At 49.2% G+C, this 17,879-nt stretch overlaps 1 protein-coding gene across 1 annotated transcript in view; it reads right to left on the bottom strand.

Moving 5' to 3' along the window:
- Positions 1-17,879, bottom strand: part of TBX5 (T-box transcription factor 5) — a 41,774-nt gene that overhangs the window by 5,726 nt on the left and 18,169 nt on the right. Inside the window, exon 7 of the mRNA XM_021698652.1 lies at positions 3,665-3,891. Within this exon, the coding sequence (XP_021554327.1) occupies positions 3,665-3,891 (227 nt within the window). The remainder of the gene's footprint in view (positions 1-3,664; positions 3,892-17,879) is intronic.

Below are 17,879 nucleotides of genomic sequence, written 5' to 3'. Positions count from 1 at the left end.
GCAGATCTTGTGCCGGCAGCCGGGGCTTAGCACTGTCATTTCCCACCTCAGGGCCTGCAATAGCCTCTCAGCAGAACTTTGGAGCCAATCCTCGTCCCCCCACCCTCCACCCCCCAACACAGCAAAACGCCTGCTTCAAAACAGAAACCTCATCACGTCCCTCGTGGGTCAAAACCCCTCCGATGGCTGCCTGGTGGGGTCAGGATAAAATCTAAAGTCCTGGGGTGCCTGGGTGGCTCAGTCGTCTGAGCCTCTGATTCTTGGTTTGGGCTCAGGTCATGATCTCAGGGCCCTGGGATCGAGCCCCGCATCGGGCTCCCTGCTCGGCGGGAAGCCTGCTTCTCCCTCTCCCACTCCCCCTGCTTGTGTTCCTGCTCTCGCTATGTCTCTCTCTGTCAAAAAAATAAATAAAATCTTAAAAAAAAAAAAAATCTAAAGTCCTTAAAATGGCTTACAAGGGCTGGCAGCGTGCTGGTTCCTACCTTTCTCCATAGCTCATCTGCCTCCCCTTCCCCTCACTGTGTTCCAGCCACAGTGGCCCTGTGTTTGCTCCCCAGCGGGGGCTGGCTCCCCAGTTTCTGAGGGGCTGCACCCATACCCTTCTCTCTGCCTGGATCCCCGGCCATCTCCCCTCTTTCTCCTTCCAGCTTCCACTCTGCAGACCTTGGCTTAAACTCCCCCCGATCCCCCGGCTCCTGCATCACACCCTGCATCATACGTACGCATCGGCACGTTTCCTATCTCCTTCACAGCATCAGATCACCGTTTTAATCAAGCAGTCGTATCACCGAATATAATTACACATCTGACCCACTTGCAGCCGTGAGCTTCCTAAGTGCAGAGTGGTGGCCAGCTAACACGCATCGAGCACTTAGATGTGTGGGGTACTCTTCCGGGCGCTTCGCATGAACCCTCTCGTTCCATCTCATCACGACCCTACGGGGGAGGTGCTACTGTAATCCTCATTTTGCAAAAAAGGGAGTTGAGGCTGAGAAAGCAAGCAGCTTGCCCGTTGCCATGCTGCTGGAAAGCGTCAGCTGCTGGGATGTCCTGCGGCAGACTGGCCACCAAGTCCGGCTTCCCCAGTGGCCACCTCAAGTCGACCCTGAGCTCACCTGAGGATCCCGCCAAATACCCTGTTGCGGGTCATCTGCTCACATCATCGGAAGACTTCATCCCCTTGCCTTCAAAGCCTTCTCACGCCACCCTCCAGGAGAAAAGCCTTTACAAGGATGATGCTGTAGATACTGAATCTAAAAAAGTACCTGGATTCTTTTTAACTTCTTCCTCCCCTTCTTTTGGCCTGGCATTAATTTAATCGACAGAACTCCCTAATTCAAACCTGGTGAGCTCTTCATCAGTATGTCTGACTCAGTCTCCAGGCCAATCTCTAGTGAAAAGTGGCATTCTGAGATTATGGCTGATAAGCAAAGGTAATGGGGACCATCTACAGTGTGACTCGGAGCTCAAGCAGAGCCTGCAGACCAGGCATGGGTTCAAATTCCCACCTTCGGGAACCACGAGCACATGATTTTACCTTTCTGAGCCTCAGTCTCCCTGTTTGTAAAGTGAGTGAATAACAGCACATACGTAATAGTGTTGTCAAAAGGCTATGGCATAGAACCTAGGCAAGGCTTGCCTTCAACAGGACATAGATCCGAATCTTCATGCAGTACTGTGCCCTAAGGGACATGCTTAAACCCTGCTCGTGCCTGAAGAGGCTGACATGTTTGCAGGCATCTGGTCTCCAGCCCAGGCGGCAGTGGACATGCTGGGAGCCGGGCCAGGGGGCCCATTGGGGTGATATTATTGTTCAGGCCTTCAAGATCCAAGGAGCTTGGATGGGCTTCAGGTTAAGTCTGGAAACTTAGCCTCGCCCAGGGCAGCTCCCCAGCCCCAGGCTTGAACCAATGACAGCCCTTCTCTCCTTCAAGATGTGAGATCGGTAATGTCAAAGAGTCAAACTGTGTTACTTTCCTTGAGTAACCTCAGCTCAGAGAAGACTGCCAAAGCATCCATTTCCCATCAGTTCTTGTTAGTGAGCTGATTTAAAGGAAGAAGAAGATGAATGAGAAGAAGAAAAAGAAGAAGGAGGAGGAGGAGGAGGAGGAAGAAGAGGAGGAGGAAGAAGAGGGAGAGGAGAAGGAAGAGGAGGAGGAAGAAGAAGAAGTAGTTGTTCCAGACACTGGGCGCTGGACTTCTAAAGGCATCGAGTTGGCCACTGAGGCTGGGAGGTATGAGAGACCCCTCTCAAAGACTAAGATCTGGGCCTGCTGGAGCAAACCAGTGACTGCTTCTTGGGTCAACCTTGTGCTAAATGTGGCAAGCACACTTTCATGAGATCATCACACCACGCCTATGGGACAGGTCTGATCATGAGACCAAATCTACAGATTAGAAAAAATAAGCCTTAGAGCAGTTAAGGAACTTGCCCCAATCATAAAAACCTGCAAATGGCAAAGGTGGGATTCATCCCAACTGTACGTGGTCCCTGCCCCCCCATATCTGCTTTCTCGAAACTTCACCCAGATAAGCAGCCTTCCCTTCCTCTGTGGATGCTCTCCCTGGAGCCATACCTGCCACTCACACAATCAGACCTAACACCTGCTGGGTGCTTACTGAGTATCAGATGCTCTGGGGATCTCAAGCACCATTTACAAGGTGAGAAACTGAGGCATAGAGAGGCCAGGACACCTGCTGAGGTCACACAAGAAGCTGGTGGTAGAGTTGAGACTCAAGCCTGTGTCGTCTGGCCCTGTCGCCCATGCTGTCCCCACCTTGCCGGTCTGCCATTCACACAAGCGACCGTTCTATTAAGCTGAACTCAACCACATCTGCTTCGACTCTGGCTCAAAAAATGTGCCACCAGAAATTTCCTTTTGTATTACAGCCCTCAACTCAGATGACTTAGGAAAAGTCACCCATTTCTCATTTGGCAAAGAAGACAATGAAGGGTCTCAGACAGAATTTAAACTAGATTTAAAGACAAAATGCAAAGGAGAGAAGATCAGTTGTGATTTTCTTTTTCTTTTTCTTTCTTTTTTTTGATTTTGATCTGGAATGAGAGAAGAGCTCAGAATCCACCCACCCAAGAGAAACCCTAGCACATGAACCAAAGCACATCCAACTACAAGAAGGCTCTCTGCAGCCTGGCTTGCAATACAACCACAAACGCTAGAAGCAGCCACCTTGGCCACTCGTGGGAGTGAAAAATAAATTCTGCTTCATCCTTTTGAGGCCATATTTTCTCTTCAGCAGCTTTTAAAAAGCGCAAGGCAGCTCTAGGTTCATGAAAAGATCATCTACAATGTATTCCCGAGCTTAAGAAAGGCAATGCAAAATACAGACAGTATAATATCAACTGTTAAAAGTAAAAAGAAAACTATTTTTATGTGTCTCTGCACACATGGTGTGCATGCACGCACATGTGTAAATGAATTAAATAGGACCGGACAGTTCAAATAAGTTTTCCCCAAGCAAGGGGCCAGAACTGGAGGAGATGTATCAAAGGAGATCCTTCCCTTTTACTGATATGGTTTGAATTTCTTACAATTTCCATGTATTTTTATATTGCTTACATTTTTTAAATAAATAAATGTAGTTGTGTGTACTTTTTTTTCCCCAAGGTAAGGAAGGAAAAACAGAAAAGGGTCATCACACTCACCTTTCCTCTTGGTGCAATGGTAAATCTGACCGTGCTCCTGGGGCAGTGGGTATGGGTTGGGCGGGGGCAGGAGGTCCTGGGAGGGGCCGGACACACCATTCTCGCACTGGTACTGGGACCCCAAGTTGGATGAGGCAGAGAGAGCTCGAGGCTCACTGCTGAAAGGACTGTGGTTGGAGGCTACTTTTTGTCTTACTGTGCTCCTGGGAACCACAGGATATTCTTTACTGAAAGAGAGAAGATGGGAAATAACATTGATCAGTGCCCCGATACAGATCCCCCACTGGCTGAACCACAGGGTCAAAGAATCCACCAGAAATGCATCACAGAATAAGAAAAAAAGGAGTCTTTGATGAGCACAGTGATCCAATTATACCCAAGTGCGTCAAACACCAGACACATATATCCACGCATTAACTTTTCATGCCTTATACATTAGGCAAGTAGGTTCATGAATAGTTCTATGTGTATGCCAAAAATTAAATGAGCATCCCCCACGAGGAACCCCTCTTCACATGGCATTTTGAAATATTTCAACCTCATGTGTATGTCTCTGAATTCCCTAATTCAAAAGCTAGAAGAGTGAAGCAGTCACTTAGACTGAACTTCTGGGTTTCCATCTTTAAAACAGGGCTGAGGTCTTGGTCCAACATTAGTAAAGAAGTTGCTGACCACCTAGGATAGTCAGGTATGATCTTCGGCTATCCTAATCTGGGTTATTTGCTGCCTATGCCTTTGAATTTCCTTTTGAGCGGGTGTACTTGTCACCACTGACAATATTTAACTTATCCTCCATGCCTGGCTAGTAAAAATTCCCAGTTCAAACGTTGCTGAGAGAAGAAATGAACTAACACGTGTGAAAAACTGAACATAGCAAGTGCTCCGCAAATGGCAAGCATCATCATTATTGCCATTGTTTTGAGAGAGTAGGAGAGAGAAAGAGAGGGAAAGAGAGGAAGGAAGGGAGAAGGAAGAGCAAGGATAAAGGAAACCGAGCACAGAGCATGGGGTCTAAAATTAGGCAGATCCAGATTCACATCCCATCCCCATCACTTACAGACTGTGTGCCCTTCGGAGCTTCAACGGTCACACGAGTGAACCAAGCAGAATAAAATCCAGTGACATCCTATGAATAGCGTCCTCCCAACGGCTCAAAATGTGGTTCCTCACCCTCTTAGGATACACCATCCACACGCCCTTGCCTTCAGCTTTCATACCAGTATTCCCACTCTCTTCCTCAAGATAGCCTGGGTACTTCAACTGAAACCTCCCCTGCGAAGGAGGGAGGTGTGCTCAGCAGCCCCAGGAGCCCCACAGGAAGCCAGATGGGTGGGGAGGGTCAGAGTGGGAGTCTGCAGAGGAGCTGGGAGGAGGGGTGGCTCTAAGATCAAAGGAAGAATTGAGAGAAGCTTAAGAAGAGAATGGTCTGGCCTGGAACACGTGCTCATCCCATGCAGGGGAGGGGGCTGCCAATGTTTGGGGTGGGGAGAGGAAACTGTGGGCAGGAGAATCACAATTACACTGCACAGGCTGGTGGAGGGGTGATCCAGCGCATCCTTTCTGGAAGGCAACTGGATAGCATCCCTTTTCTTAAAAACGTACAATAACGTAGATGCAGCAATCCAATTACTATGCGTTTTCCTAAGAAGTTGTTCAAGTCGGGGCACGTGGGTGGCTCAGTCAGTTAAGCGTCTGCCTTCAGCTCGGGTCATGATCCCAGGGTCCTGGGATCAAGCCCCGCATCGGGCTCCCTGCTCAGTGGGGAGCCTGCTTCTCCCTCTCCCGTTGCCCCTCCCCCACTCATGCTCTCTCTCTATCTCAAATACATAAAATCTTAAAAAAGAAAAAGTTGTTCAAGTCGGTGTGCAAAGACATAAGCATGAGGCTTCTCTCTGCAGCACTGTTTATAACAGGGAAAAAACGAGAAACAGCCTAAATGCCCTCATGAATGGTTAAGTAAACTCTGGCAGAGATGAGAATGGAATATTACACAGGCTTCAAAAAGAATATGGAGACTATCCATACATGGATGCCGAAAGCCGTGCGAGATGAACCAAGGTAGTAGGACACAGAACATCATCTAACTTATGAGATAATTACCAGGGCTTCCTTCAGGAGCCGGGGATATGGGAAAACTTTTAGGGCACTTACTATTTTGTGCAAAGTGACAGCGCTGCTTGGATGAAAAGCAAAACAGAGATGAAGACGAAGATATTCAAAGCCCTCCCCATGCTTCTCCCAAGAAGACTACTTGCAGGTGGGAGGGGGAGAACCGGATTTGAATCTGATCCCAAGTCACCTGGGAAGTGCGGAAAAGCTGCTACTTCCGGGAAATGCCCAGTCTTCATAAAGTCCCCAGAAACGAGTCCCTCCACCGCCCCCCACAGTCTGTAGCACACCCAGGCCAATGTCCTTGCTAACTCTGTGAGCTCAGATAAAGCAGGTCGCCTCACTAAGCCTTAGTTTCCCCGTCTGTGAGTTGAGGAAAACACAGAGATGATGCGGAGAAACCACACCATTCTACCCTGAGCCCCCCGATACCTTCCTATCCCTGAAGAACCCACTGGACCCTGATTTCTATTTAGATATTTAAGAATCTGGATGTAGTGGAAAGAATGAAGGTGTTGGATTCGGGAAGATATGTGTTCTCTAAAAGATCCGCCATCTAATGCTGTGTGGCCTTGGATGAGGCACTTAACCTCTCTGAGCCTCATGAGACTTTTGAAAAGATCCCACCATATGCCCTAGAAAATACCTGGCACTTAGTAGAAACTTCTGTTATGCCTTCACAAAAATGACTCATGCTTTCAGCCCACGGAATTTCTCAGGAGGAAGCCTGTCTCCTTGACTTGGGAGGCCTTTCCTCAGGGGGAAACTTAAGGTTCTAAATTTGGATTTGTAGAATGACGTTTTTATTTTCATTAATCTTAAATTGAAATTTAGCATTCCTTTCTGTTACAAATGTAGGCAACAAGCCACGGTTGTATTAGCAGCCCTAGCGACTGTCATCAACAGAAATGAAATAATTTCATTTCTACCGCAGCTGCTGTAGATGCCTCAAGATACCATTTGTGCTTATCACAGCTTCAAAATCACAGTCCTTTTAGACCTGCTACTAGATCCCGTTACTTAAGACATTTATAAAGCGCACGTAATCCCATATTGCCGTTTAAAAATATTCTGTTAACCACGCGTTTCAGGAGAACTGGTTTTCTTTTTGCAATCTACGCATTTGATAGGATGCATTTAATCCCATTATTCTGAGAAGTGTGACCCGTAAGTTTCACCAGACCACCAGAGAGGCCCATGGCACCAACAGGCTAAGAACTCCTCCCTAGAAGAAACACGTATCAGTAAATCCCCAACTTAGTTGTGACTTTTGCCATAAACCAACTATTCTTTTATGGCTTAAGAGTCCACCTGAAATCAGGTCAGGTACCAAGAACACTAGATCTAACACAGCGTGAAGGATGCTGCATTGGCCTTTCCATCCTTTCTGTGACCCTATGAAGTAGGTACTGGTTTTATCCCCACTTTCCGCGATGAGGCCACCAGGGCCTTGGGAGGTCAAGCAACTCGCCCGTGGTCACAGAGCTAGAAAGAGACACAACCAGGATTCTAACCCAACTATACCCTCGCTATTCCTAGACAGGCTCCTGATTATTTCTTTCCATTTTTAGGATGCAATATACTTTTAGAGGAGCAGGGGGCTTAGGGCCCAAGATTCCTCTCCTGCTTCTCCCATCCCTCGGGGGTGCAACGATCTCCACCCTGGCCCCTGACTTTGTTTGTCATGTGAAAGCACGTCAGAGTAGCCAGGCAGGGGACACGGAGTGTCTGCCAAGTTTCCATGAGGCTACAGAGCCCTCACAACACCCAGGGGTCCCCTGGCCGAGCTTTCCTGTGGCATGTACCACTTCCAAACCAAAGCTGGAGCCATCCTGAGCAGCCACACCACTTGGAATCACCCCCTGGGGCCAGAAGTCTGAAAGGAATGATGTTAGCTTTACAGTCCTCTCTTTGCGGCTCCAGCTACGTAATGGAAAAAAAAAAAAAAAAAAAAAAAAGGAGGAGGAGGAGGAAAATTATAATAATAATAAAACATTATAAAAGTTGTCAAATCTCACCGGCAATTCTATTTAGGTCTGCTTAGTTCAAGAATGGAGCTGCCCGAGCTCCAACAGAAAGGGGGAAATCTCTTTTTAGTTTTATATTCTTAATGGGGATGGTTATTTTTTTTAATTAAAGAAAACAACTCCTCCCCGCAAAAGAAAAAGTTGGCTGAGGGATTTTACAAGAGAATGTATCAATGGATTCCGTGGAATTCTCCCTTCCAGCGCTGCCAAATTGCAAAATTACTCTCTAGAAAGGCCAAATCCTGCTTTTGATTACTAACACTCCCAGAAGTGGAAAAGCCGTATTATCCCAATAACCACTCATCCCTCGCAGCTTGTTTTTCTCCAGGGCGCTTGAAACATCCTCCCCACCGTCAATCATGAACCCATCCCCGGGTGCCTGCAATCTACGTCCCCAAGTCCAACTGACAGGTGGACTGACAGCGTGCAAGCGTGAAGTGCCTTCTCCATCAGCGTGGGGTTACAGAGGCAAAGGGAAGAAAACACCGCAATCACACAAGCTGTGGGCATTTTTACTGGGCTCCTCGATGCACCGACCAAAGGAACATGATCCGTGGCAGTACGACCTGCTGTGGACTGTCCTTGCAGTGGGAAGACAGACCCTCCTCCCCTGCAGCTCGAGAGCATCCGTGAGGAATCCAGGGCACAAAGGAAGCAAAGGAAAAGTTGAAAAGCCCCTGTGTGTCTGGGAAGAGGGGCAGCAACAAAGTGCTTTTTCCTCAGCCCGATCCTCATCCTCGTCGCCCCCACCTCCAACTCCTCATCAACCTTGTTCTTTGGGGCCTCTTAACGCCCCAGCCGCTCTACTGGTCGACTTCCTGCGTCCCCTCCTTTGATCCAGGCAACAAGCCCACTCCACTGGTATGATTAGATACACTTTAGAGGTAAAGACATTGAGGCTCAGAGAGGTTAAGCACCTGGCCGCAGACTGCACAGCTAAGAAGAGGATAGGGTCGCGCTTGGCCCTGGGTCAGTGCTATTCCCAAGCTCTTGCCAGTGAATTTCAACTTGATCACAGGAGCGGGGCTGCCTTCACACCAACTGGCCTCTATAAGGCCGCCTGGTGCTGAAAGCTGGCCCCGGGCTGCATGGGGCAATGTCAAGTTCTACTGGTCCATCTGTCCGTCCTACTGTTTGAGCAACCTTTACTACACCAAATGTCCAACGCCGCTGCTCTCTGCCATTGGCCGCATCCCTGCTGACGCTAGCCGGGGGCGGGGGGCCCCCAGCACCTCGACTCTGCCGTGGGTGTCAGAGCCCGCAGACCAGCTCCTCCCCGGCTCGGGCCCCCTCTCACGTTCTGTTCCACGTGAGCGAGTGCAGTGAATGATGCCATTGTCGCCGGATCTGGTTGTAAAACGTTACAAGGGAACACAAACCCGCGGCCAAACTGCATCTGTAGCCCGCCAGCTAACGAACGCCCCCGAGAACGTTTCTCACTGCGGCCAACTGAATTGGTCTTTTCACAGGACAGATGGCAGCGGCGCCGGGGTGCTGGGTGCGAGGGGGGCTCACTCAAGTGTGGGCAGCCCTTCTCAAAGGACCGGAGGGAGCAGCGCGCCGGGGCCAGGCTAGGACTGCAGGATCCCCGGTCTCCCCGGAGCGAGCTCCTCCTCTGGCCAGCACCCTGCTCTGAGATGGAAATTCAGAAAGCGGCCCCACCATCCCACAAGAGCTCTCACTTATGAACAGCTCTGGGGGGGACGCTGTTCTGATCTAACGTGCAGGACCGCCCGGGCAGGACTGAGCGCGGGGCAAATCATCATCGCTGCCTCCTCCTCGTCTACGAAGTGCTTTACGGTCCTTCAAGCACTCCGTTCACACCAGCCAGCAAAGCTGGGGAAGGGCATGCCGAGAACAGGGCACGCAGAGAAGCCACACACCTTTCCCCGCGCTGATCCCACCAAGGCCGTAGGATTCGGGGGGCGCCAAGAAATGCCGAGACGTCTCCCTCTCCGGCCTTGAGCAGCCCCCACTTACGGCAACTTTGGTTTGAGAACCCGGGGCTCCCTTGTTAAATCTCTAGGTAATTTACTCTCAGGGTGGTCGTGTGGGGTTGGGGCTGGGTGGACATGCCTCACTTCTGTACTCGGCCTCCAACCTGGCCACGGTGGAGCTGGCTAGGTTCCACCTTTTTCTGAGCCTCACTCTTCTGTCTGTAAAATGGGAATAATAAGCCTCACTGCCTCTCGGGATTGTAAAATGGTACGATGCAGGGAAAGGCTGAGCATGTATTTGGGACACACGGCTCGATATACACCAGCTTACAAATCGCACAGGATTCTATTCTGAAGCAGAAGTTCTTACCTTGCAATGGCTCCGAATGGCCTATGAACTCCCCTCCCTCTCCCCCCAAATATCAGATATTTACTAGAACTTGTCGATTTTTCTAGGGAGAGGTCCATACTCATATCACCTACTCAAAAGCAGTCTGTGGTTCCAAAAAAGCTTTTGAGCAACACTATGGGGGCAGTTCCAGAATCACGGAGAAAGCCCTGGGTAGTTGCATGGACCACAGATGAGGCCAGCATTTGCTTCAGTCTCTTCACTCACAGAATGCGAAGCACAAGGTCCACGTCACACATCCTTGTTGTGAGCCCCCAAAACAAGAGCTGGGGTGTGAAGCTACAGACAGAAACTCGACATTTTGGTGCCGTCTCCTAAAACTAGCAATTTTAACAAGTTTAACCATGCTTTGTCTTAGTAGTTTTTTTTTGTTTTGTTTTGTTTCTGTTTTCATGATTTTGGAGGGAGGACGGGAAGGTGGAGAGGACTTTCCGAGGTTCAGCCTGGGTCTTTCTGGAACCCGGAAGACTGGAAAGGCCCGGACTTAACAGACCTTTCTCAAACTGCTTCCTATACTGAAGGGGATGGTCTTGAGGCCTTGGTTCTAAGAGGCATCCCCTGGGGGCTCGTCGGTCATACAGAGGGAAGTCAAGCAGCTCCTGGTGACCTTTAGCTCAAATGATGACCTTGGCGAAGTCACCCAAAAGCAACCACTCCTGCAAGAATGCTAAGCGGCCTGCATGCTAATATAAAAATCTGTCTCTCCCCCTCAAAACAAGGACAAACATCTATGAGGGAGTGGGTCTCCAGGGAAACAAGCTTCTAATGTGAGACTTACTGGGATGGGGTAGCTGAGATACAGGGCTGAGGGTGGGGACGGGCAGAGAGACACGAGTGGGTTTCAAGCTTGACTGTAGAGTGCATTCATCTGGGGAATTAAAGAAAAAAAGGCTGACTCCTGTGAAGTCGGTGAAAGGGGTTAAGCATGTAAGTATTTTGGTGAGCACTGAGCAACATATAAAAGTGTTGAATCATAATACTGTACCCCTGAAACTAACAGAATGCTGTATGTTAATTATACTTCAATTTAAAAAAGAAAAAAAATTCTGCAAAGAAAAAAAATACCAAGGCACCTGGGTGGCTCAGTGAGTTGGGCATCTGACTCTTAATTTCAGCTTCGGTCATGATCTCGGGGTTGTGGGATCGAGCCCAGCATTGGGCTCCCCGCTCTTTAAATAAACAAATAAATAAAATCTTAAAAAAAAAAAAGAAAAAATACTGACTCCTTAGCCCACTCCCACCTCAAGAGTCTGATGCCATTGTTCTGTGGTGCAGCCTGGACTTGAGAAGTTTTTAAAGCTCCCCAGGAGAAAGAAGCCTTATGTGAAAGAGAACTCGCCGTAAGAATCCATTTACACAAAATTCTGAACAGACAAAACTAACTTATAGTAAAAAAAAAAAAAAGTCAAAATATGGATTGCTTCTGGTAGGGAGGTGGAATTAACTGGGGTGGGGCATGAGGGAAATGTCTGGGGTGAGGGAATGTTCTATATTACCACGGGGGCTTGGGTTTCATACGAATGTGTATTTGTCAAAAAGTGAATTGTGCACTTAAGATTTGTGCATTCCACTGTATGTAATTTTACCTAAAACAGAGATTCGTGAGCAAAAATTGAACCTTAATGACATGCATACAGAAGTATAGAGGAGTGAAATGTACTCATGTCTGCCACTCAGTATGAAATGCTTAAAAAAAAATAAGATGGATGGATGGATTGGTGAATGTCTGGCTGGATGGACAAATGGATGGATGGGTCAGTGGATGAATAGATGGATGGTGGATGGATGGATTGATGGATGGTAGATGGATGGATGGGTGGATGGAATAGGGTAAATATATAGCAAAACATTAACTGCAGAACCTAAGCAGTGGGTATGTGGGTGCTCACTGTACATTTCTTCCATGTTTTCTATATGTCTTACATCTTTCATAATAAAACATTAGGGGAGCACTGCAGGTACTTCTCATGTTCAGCCAAAGTTAAGCATTTAGAGCAAAGGGTTATTTTTTATAAAACAGCCCAGCACATGGGATCTATTTCCAGATCTGTTTCACACATTTACCTGAATGCCCTTGCTCGTTCTGCAGAGACAAGGGATTACCCAGGTGCAAGCAGGGGACCCCTCCATCAGAAAACCTGTTAAAGGGCAGTTTCTGAGCCCTCCCTAGAGCCACCGATTCAGAACCTCTGAGGATGAAACCCAGAAATCTGCTTTTCTTAACAAGCTCCCCCCACCCCCAGGTAATTTCAATGTCTGCCAAAAGTCTTGAGAAACACTGCTTAAACACGAATGAGTGAGATGCCCACGGACACTGTCCCTGAAGAGCAGGTATGCTGGGGCAGAGGGTGGGGGAGGAGAGGTGAGGACAGTGCTGCAGATGAACAGGAAAAGTTCGGGGTGGGGGTGGGGGGCTAGGGGGCATGTTCTCAACATCCATATCCTCAACGGACAACCATGAGCCAAGGTGGGACCCCTTGAGACAAACCTCAATTTCACAACTTAGGTTGGCTTGGCTTCCCAAACAAAACCCCCTCTTGTTTTCCATAAATTCACACTTCTCTGGGGGAAACCATGTGGCTAGCCAAAAGTATGGCAAGAAGTAGAGAGTTAATGCCATCTCCAGAATGTTGTCTTGGAAATCACTCCTCATTAACCAGGCATTCCGATTACCTTTAACCACAAGCATGGGAATACAAGAGTGCTAAACTGTTTGAAAAGTGACCATTTGAGGTTAAGGAGCTGAACGTTCATTTAAAATCAGGAAGCCAGGCCTGGAGGAGGAGGGAAGGTGCCGATGGAACGCTTTTGACCTTTTAGGGGCCCCAGACCCCTGAGTCCCTTAAAATGGTTTGCAATTTTTGTCTATTTATATCTAGTGAGTTTTTCAGACAGTCCCTGGCTTTCATCGGATTTTCAAAAGGAACCCTGATTAAGAAACCCAGCCCTGGAGGAAGAAGATGGAGGGCAGCAATAATAGCTCAGAGGCAGGTGATTCTCTCCATCCTGAAGAAACCAAGCTCACAGCCAGGCCTCTGCACCTCGACTAGCTGCGTGACCCTGGGCACGTCAACCTGGCCTTTGGCTTCCCGAGGGCACAGACCCCGTCTCAACGCCTGACTCAACCTGGCATCAGTCTGGGCCAAGCGCTTCCACACATGTGGGGGCGGTGTTAAAACATGGGGACACACTCTTTGACTTTCCTTCTGTCTAGAGGAGGGATCCCTGCCCCTGGAACTGCCCCCCTTCCCCCCCCCCCCAGTGAGTCCTGTTCAACCAACAGAAAGCAGCAGAAGGAATACTACATTTTTCAAGGCCTGGTAAACAGAGTCTCGTGGCTTCTTCCTGGTTGTCTTGGGGGCAGCCAGCAGCCACGGAAGGAGTCTGACTTCCCAGGGTCCGCCATGTTGGCCAGGCCTGATGCACATGCTCCAGGGGACAGCCCCACTGACATCCCAGCCGAAAGCCAGCATCAGCTGCGGAGTAAGGCAGTGAGCCAAACTGGACGTCCGGCCTGGGGCCTTCGGCTACTGCCGCCCCAGCCAACACCTGAAGGCAGGCAGGAATGGCCCAGATGAGCCCTTTCCGAGTTCCTGACCCACAAACCATGAACAAAATAAAAGTGCTTTGCTGTTACCTCTTGCTTCACCTTGCATACAGTGGTGACAAGCAATGGCTGGTCTTTTTACCATCAGTAGTACTGACGAGCATTACCGAGCGAGGGTTAGCAGATTGCACCTGGATGAGATTCGGGGCACTCAGAATCTCAGACCTCAGGACTGAGGTCGCCTGCCCTTCCAGGTCCCTTTAGCGGGCTGTGGAGGCACAGGGTAAGTGGTCTTTGGCGGTCCCAGATTTACCATCGCACACAAAGGATGGCCTAGCTTGCAGCCCCTTCCCAGCCAGGCCCAGGGAAGCCCGGGAATACTCTGTTACGTAGCAATAGTCATCAGGACACACTCATTACCTCCTTTCACCCATGCAACAGCCCTGGAGGCAGGTTCTGTAATCATCCCCCATTTTACAGATGAGGAAGTAGAGACTGGGCAGAGTTGGGGGAGCCCAACTCTGGAGCTTTCCACCAGTGGATCCTGCTCCTCTGGGTGCTGATTCACCTTTGCATCCTCAAGACCTGCCGTAGCGTGAGCACTTAATAAATATGTGTTCCCTGAATGACAAATGGACAGATCAAACACTGGAGAAATAAATGAATCTCCAGTCCTCAGTTTCTCCTTCTGCAAAACTAGAAGAGATGTTGTCTCCCATAGTCCCTTCTGTCTCTAGAATGCCATGTTCTCGGAGCAACTGCCCCCCCCGTCCCCGGCCCCGGAACCACCCTGTCACTGTGCCACTCCAGCTGGCTTCCAGAGAGCGTCAGAATGTGACCCCTACTCTAGATTCGTAGATCCCTGCCCACTTCTACCCTGACCCAACCCAGAAAACCCTTCTTCCCAACACAAATCCCACTCTTCCCACCAGGCCCAGCTCCGACCCTCTCCGACCCTCCTTCCTCCATTGCCCCTCCCCCATCATCCCCACCCCCACCCCCAGTGACCCAGGCCTTGGCCCCCAGCACCCTTGACTCTTAGAAAGTTCACAGCTTGCCTGAACACATCTTAAAGACTGAAGCCAAGGTCAAAAAAGCAACGTTCCCTGGAAAACCAGGGCCTAGGTCATTTCAAACAGCAGGAAGGCTCCCACGCCTTTCTTGTTAGGATGAGCATTTAGGGGTATTTCCCAAATTTCTGTCATTTGCGTATCACCTTGACAGGTTCACCAAACCTTTATACCAGTTCTACTCTTATTTAATATCTTCCTTTAAATAATCAGCCTTACTTCTCCCCCTCCCTCCCTCTCTCCTTCCTCCTTTAGAACTTAGTCTCATTCCAAGCAATACCATCTATAAAATCAGCCTGATGTGCCCGTGTATGTACACATTCTAAAATCATCCCATCTGTCACCAGGGTAGAGGTCCTGCAATTTGGGAAATACTGTTTTTTTAGGGTAACAAGTTTTCTTAAGCCACAGATTAACCTTTCGAAATAACCTTGGCATGTAGTCTAATCTGTCAGCTAGAGACAGGATTTTAAAATAATTTTATCTTCTTCCTCGTGCTTTTTCCACAGCTCGCCCATTTTTATAATAAGCGGTTCTTGCTTCTGTAACCAGAGCCCATAAATGAACGGTGGAAAAATAACTAAGACACCATCTGCATTTTCCAAACGCAGACCGCGGGGCGGAGAGATAGCGGGGTGAGTGCCCAGACATTGGCCAAGCGAATCCAGACGTTACTGATGTGGGCTAACTGCGAGTCCGTGTCCGGCCCTCTCCTCTTCTTCCAACTGTTGGAATTAGAGGAAATGTCATTCCTCCTGCTTATTCCCCCCGCGGGGCCAGCTGTCACCGGGTGTGTGGGGGACAGGAAACAGGATTGCAGGACGAACAGGGAGACTGCCATTCCAGCCTGGCTGTTATCACGGCCGACTCTGGACAGCCACCTTCCCTACTTGTCACTAGGATTGGGACCACAGCCCAGAATAAATAGCGAACCAGGGCAAAACTGGGAGTACCTGGGAGTCTTCCCCCAAATCAGATACATTGTATTGAGCATGGACTAGGAACCAGGCACCCTATAGACATTTTCTCATATAATTCTTAAAAGAATCCTGGAAAGTGGAAGCTATCATTTACGCCCATTTTACAGGTGGAGATACTGAGGCTCTGGGAGGTTAAGTCACTTGCCCAAGGTCACATGCTGATAAATGCAGAAGCAAGGATGGAAGCCAGGTTCGTCTGAGTCCCATAGCCTTCTGTTGGAGCCACTCTGCCTTACTCCGTCTCCTTCCCAGGGGCCATGTGCACAGGACTGGGCAGATGACCCTGTTCACTCTCCCAGCCTGGTCAGTGCTTAGTTCAGCCCTCTGGCTCCCCAACGCAACTCCTAACATGGCCACAAAGACACACGTGGTTCTTAGGCTGCAGGCTTTAACCGTACATGTCAATTACATAGTGCCTACTAAATACCCACCACCCTTTCCCGCCTTTTTCCTGCAAGTGCCTACCCTAAGAGGACACCTAGATGACCCCTCAGCCAATCTGCACTAACAGGGGCATGATCAGCACAGCCAATTCAGGCCAAAGTAGAGTCATCCACCTAAATACCTAACCGGCTGTGTTTAAAACTTTAGGGGAGAGTCCCCAGGGTGACTGACATTTCATCTCTCAGACACCTGCACTCCCCACCTGACTCTCCTCCGTGTCTATCATTCTATCCCATCAGCTCCCAAAGTGCAGGGCCCGGGCCTGACATAGGAAAGCAGCGAGGAGGGGGCCTGGGGATAGACATCCACAATCTGTGGCCAGGGAACGCTTCTTGGAAGAAAGGACAGCTCCAAGGACACCTAGGGATGGGCAGGAGATGGCCGAGTGAGGAGGAGGGGAGAAAGCCTGAGGCAGACCAGACATGCTGTTCCAAGGGCCAAAAACAGTGGGAAGGATACAGGCGTGGAGCATCCCCTTCAGCATGACGGAGACAGAGAGGGGGCACTGGTGGGGGGCAAAGCGAGGGGGAGTGGCCAGGTCAGACGAGAAGGGCACGGCCCACCACGGGAAGGAGTCTGGACCTTATACTGAGGGCAACCAGACTTGGTGACTGGTTACACGTGAAGGGGCGATTTAAAACACCTCAAATCCATGATCTCACCTGTTCTTGACTTTGTGGAAAGGAAGGAAGACCCCTGGTTTGCAGGCTGGAACGGGGTGGCTTGCTTCCAGTCCCTACATGCACGGCCTCGACCCTCACCCACAGGAGGATGGAGGTGAGACTCTGTCCAAGCCTAAAATCCCTTAGTGACAACTAGCAGTCAGGACGACAGGGGAGCGTGACCACTGCAGCAACTTCAGCCCGGTACTCTGAGCCCAGGGCTGCAAACAGGCTGACCCCTCCCCTCCCACCAGCTTTCTGTGACACCTGTTGTCAACTTTTCCACTGAACTTGGACTCAGTCCAACTCCAACTTCAAAATGCAGACATTCGAAAAGTCAATTGTTATTTTTTTAACAATAATAATTTAAGAACTTGGTTCTTTTAGCCACAAAAAGCATCTTATTAATCTGTGATGGGGGGGAAAACTGATTATAAATGCTGAAATGCATATGAGTGGGGCTGAGATGTGCACACCTGAAGGTCACAGTGTATTTCTTTTTTAAAAGCATGCAAAATTTAGAATGCCTGGGTGGCTCAGTCGGTGGAGCATCTGCCTTCGGCTCAGGTCATGATCCCGGCGTCCTGGGATCGAGTCCAGTATTGGGCTCCTTGCTCAGCAGGGAACCTGCTTCTCCCTCTGCCTGCCCCTCCCCCTGCTTGTGCTCTTTCTCTCTCTCTCTGACAAATAAATAAATAAAATCTTTTTTCAAAAAAAAAGTGCTTTTAAAAAAATAATAATAAAAATAAATAAAAGCACGCAAACTTAGATCGGGGAAGCCCGCTCGCTAAAAACAATTTCCATGGCATGAATTTCCAAACCAGTGTGAAAAGGACAACACTGTGGCTTTTCTCTGTTCCTCTCTTAGACCCCTTATTTTTCTTTGAATGCGTATGTCTGTCCACCTCCCTGACTCACCCCTCTCCTGTCTTCCAGAAAGGATAAGGAAAACCTTCCTATGTGATCTCATTTTATTTTGAAACACTAAACCCACCAAAAGGGGGGGGGGTGACGGGGAACCCTTTCTTGG

The sequence above is a fragment of the Neomonachus schauinslandi genome, chromosome 14 (genome assembly GCF_002201575.2).
Source record: "Neomonachus schauinslandi chromosome 14, ASM220157v2, whole genome shotgun sequence".
NCBI classification, from domain to species: Eukaryota; Metazoa; Chordata; class Mammalia; order Carnivora; family Phocidae; genus Neomonachus; species Neomonachus schauinslandi.
The sequence above is the reverse complement of the archived record's forward strand: the minus strand, read 5'-3'. Positions and strand labels throughout refer to the sequence as shown.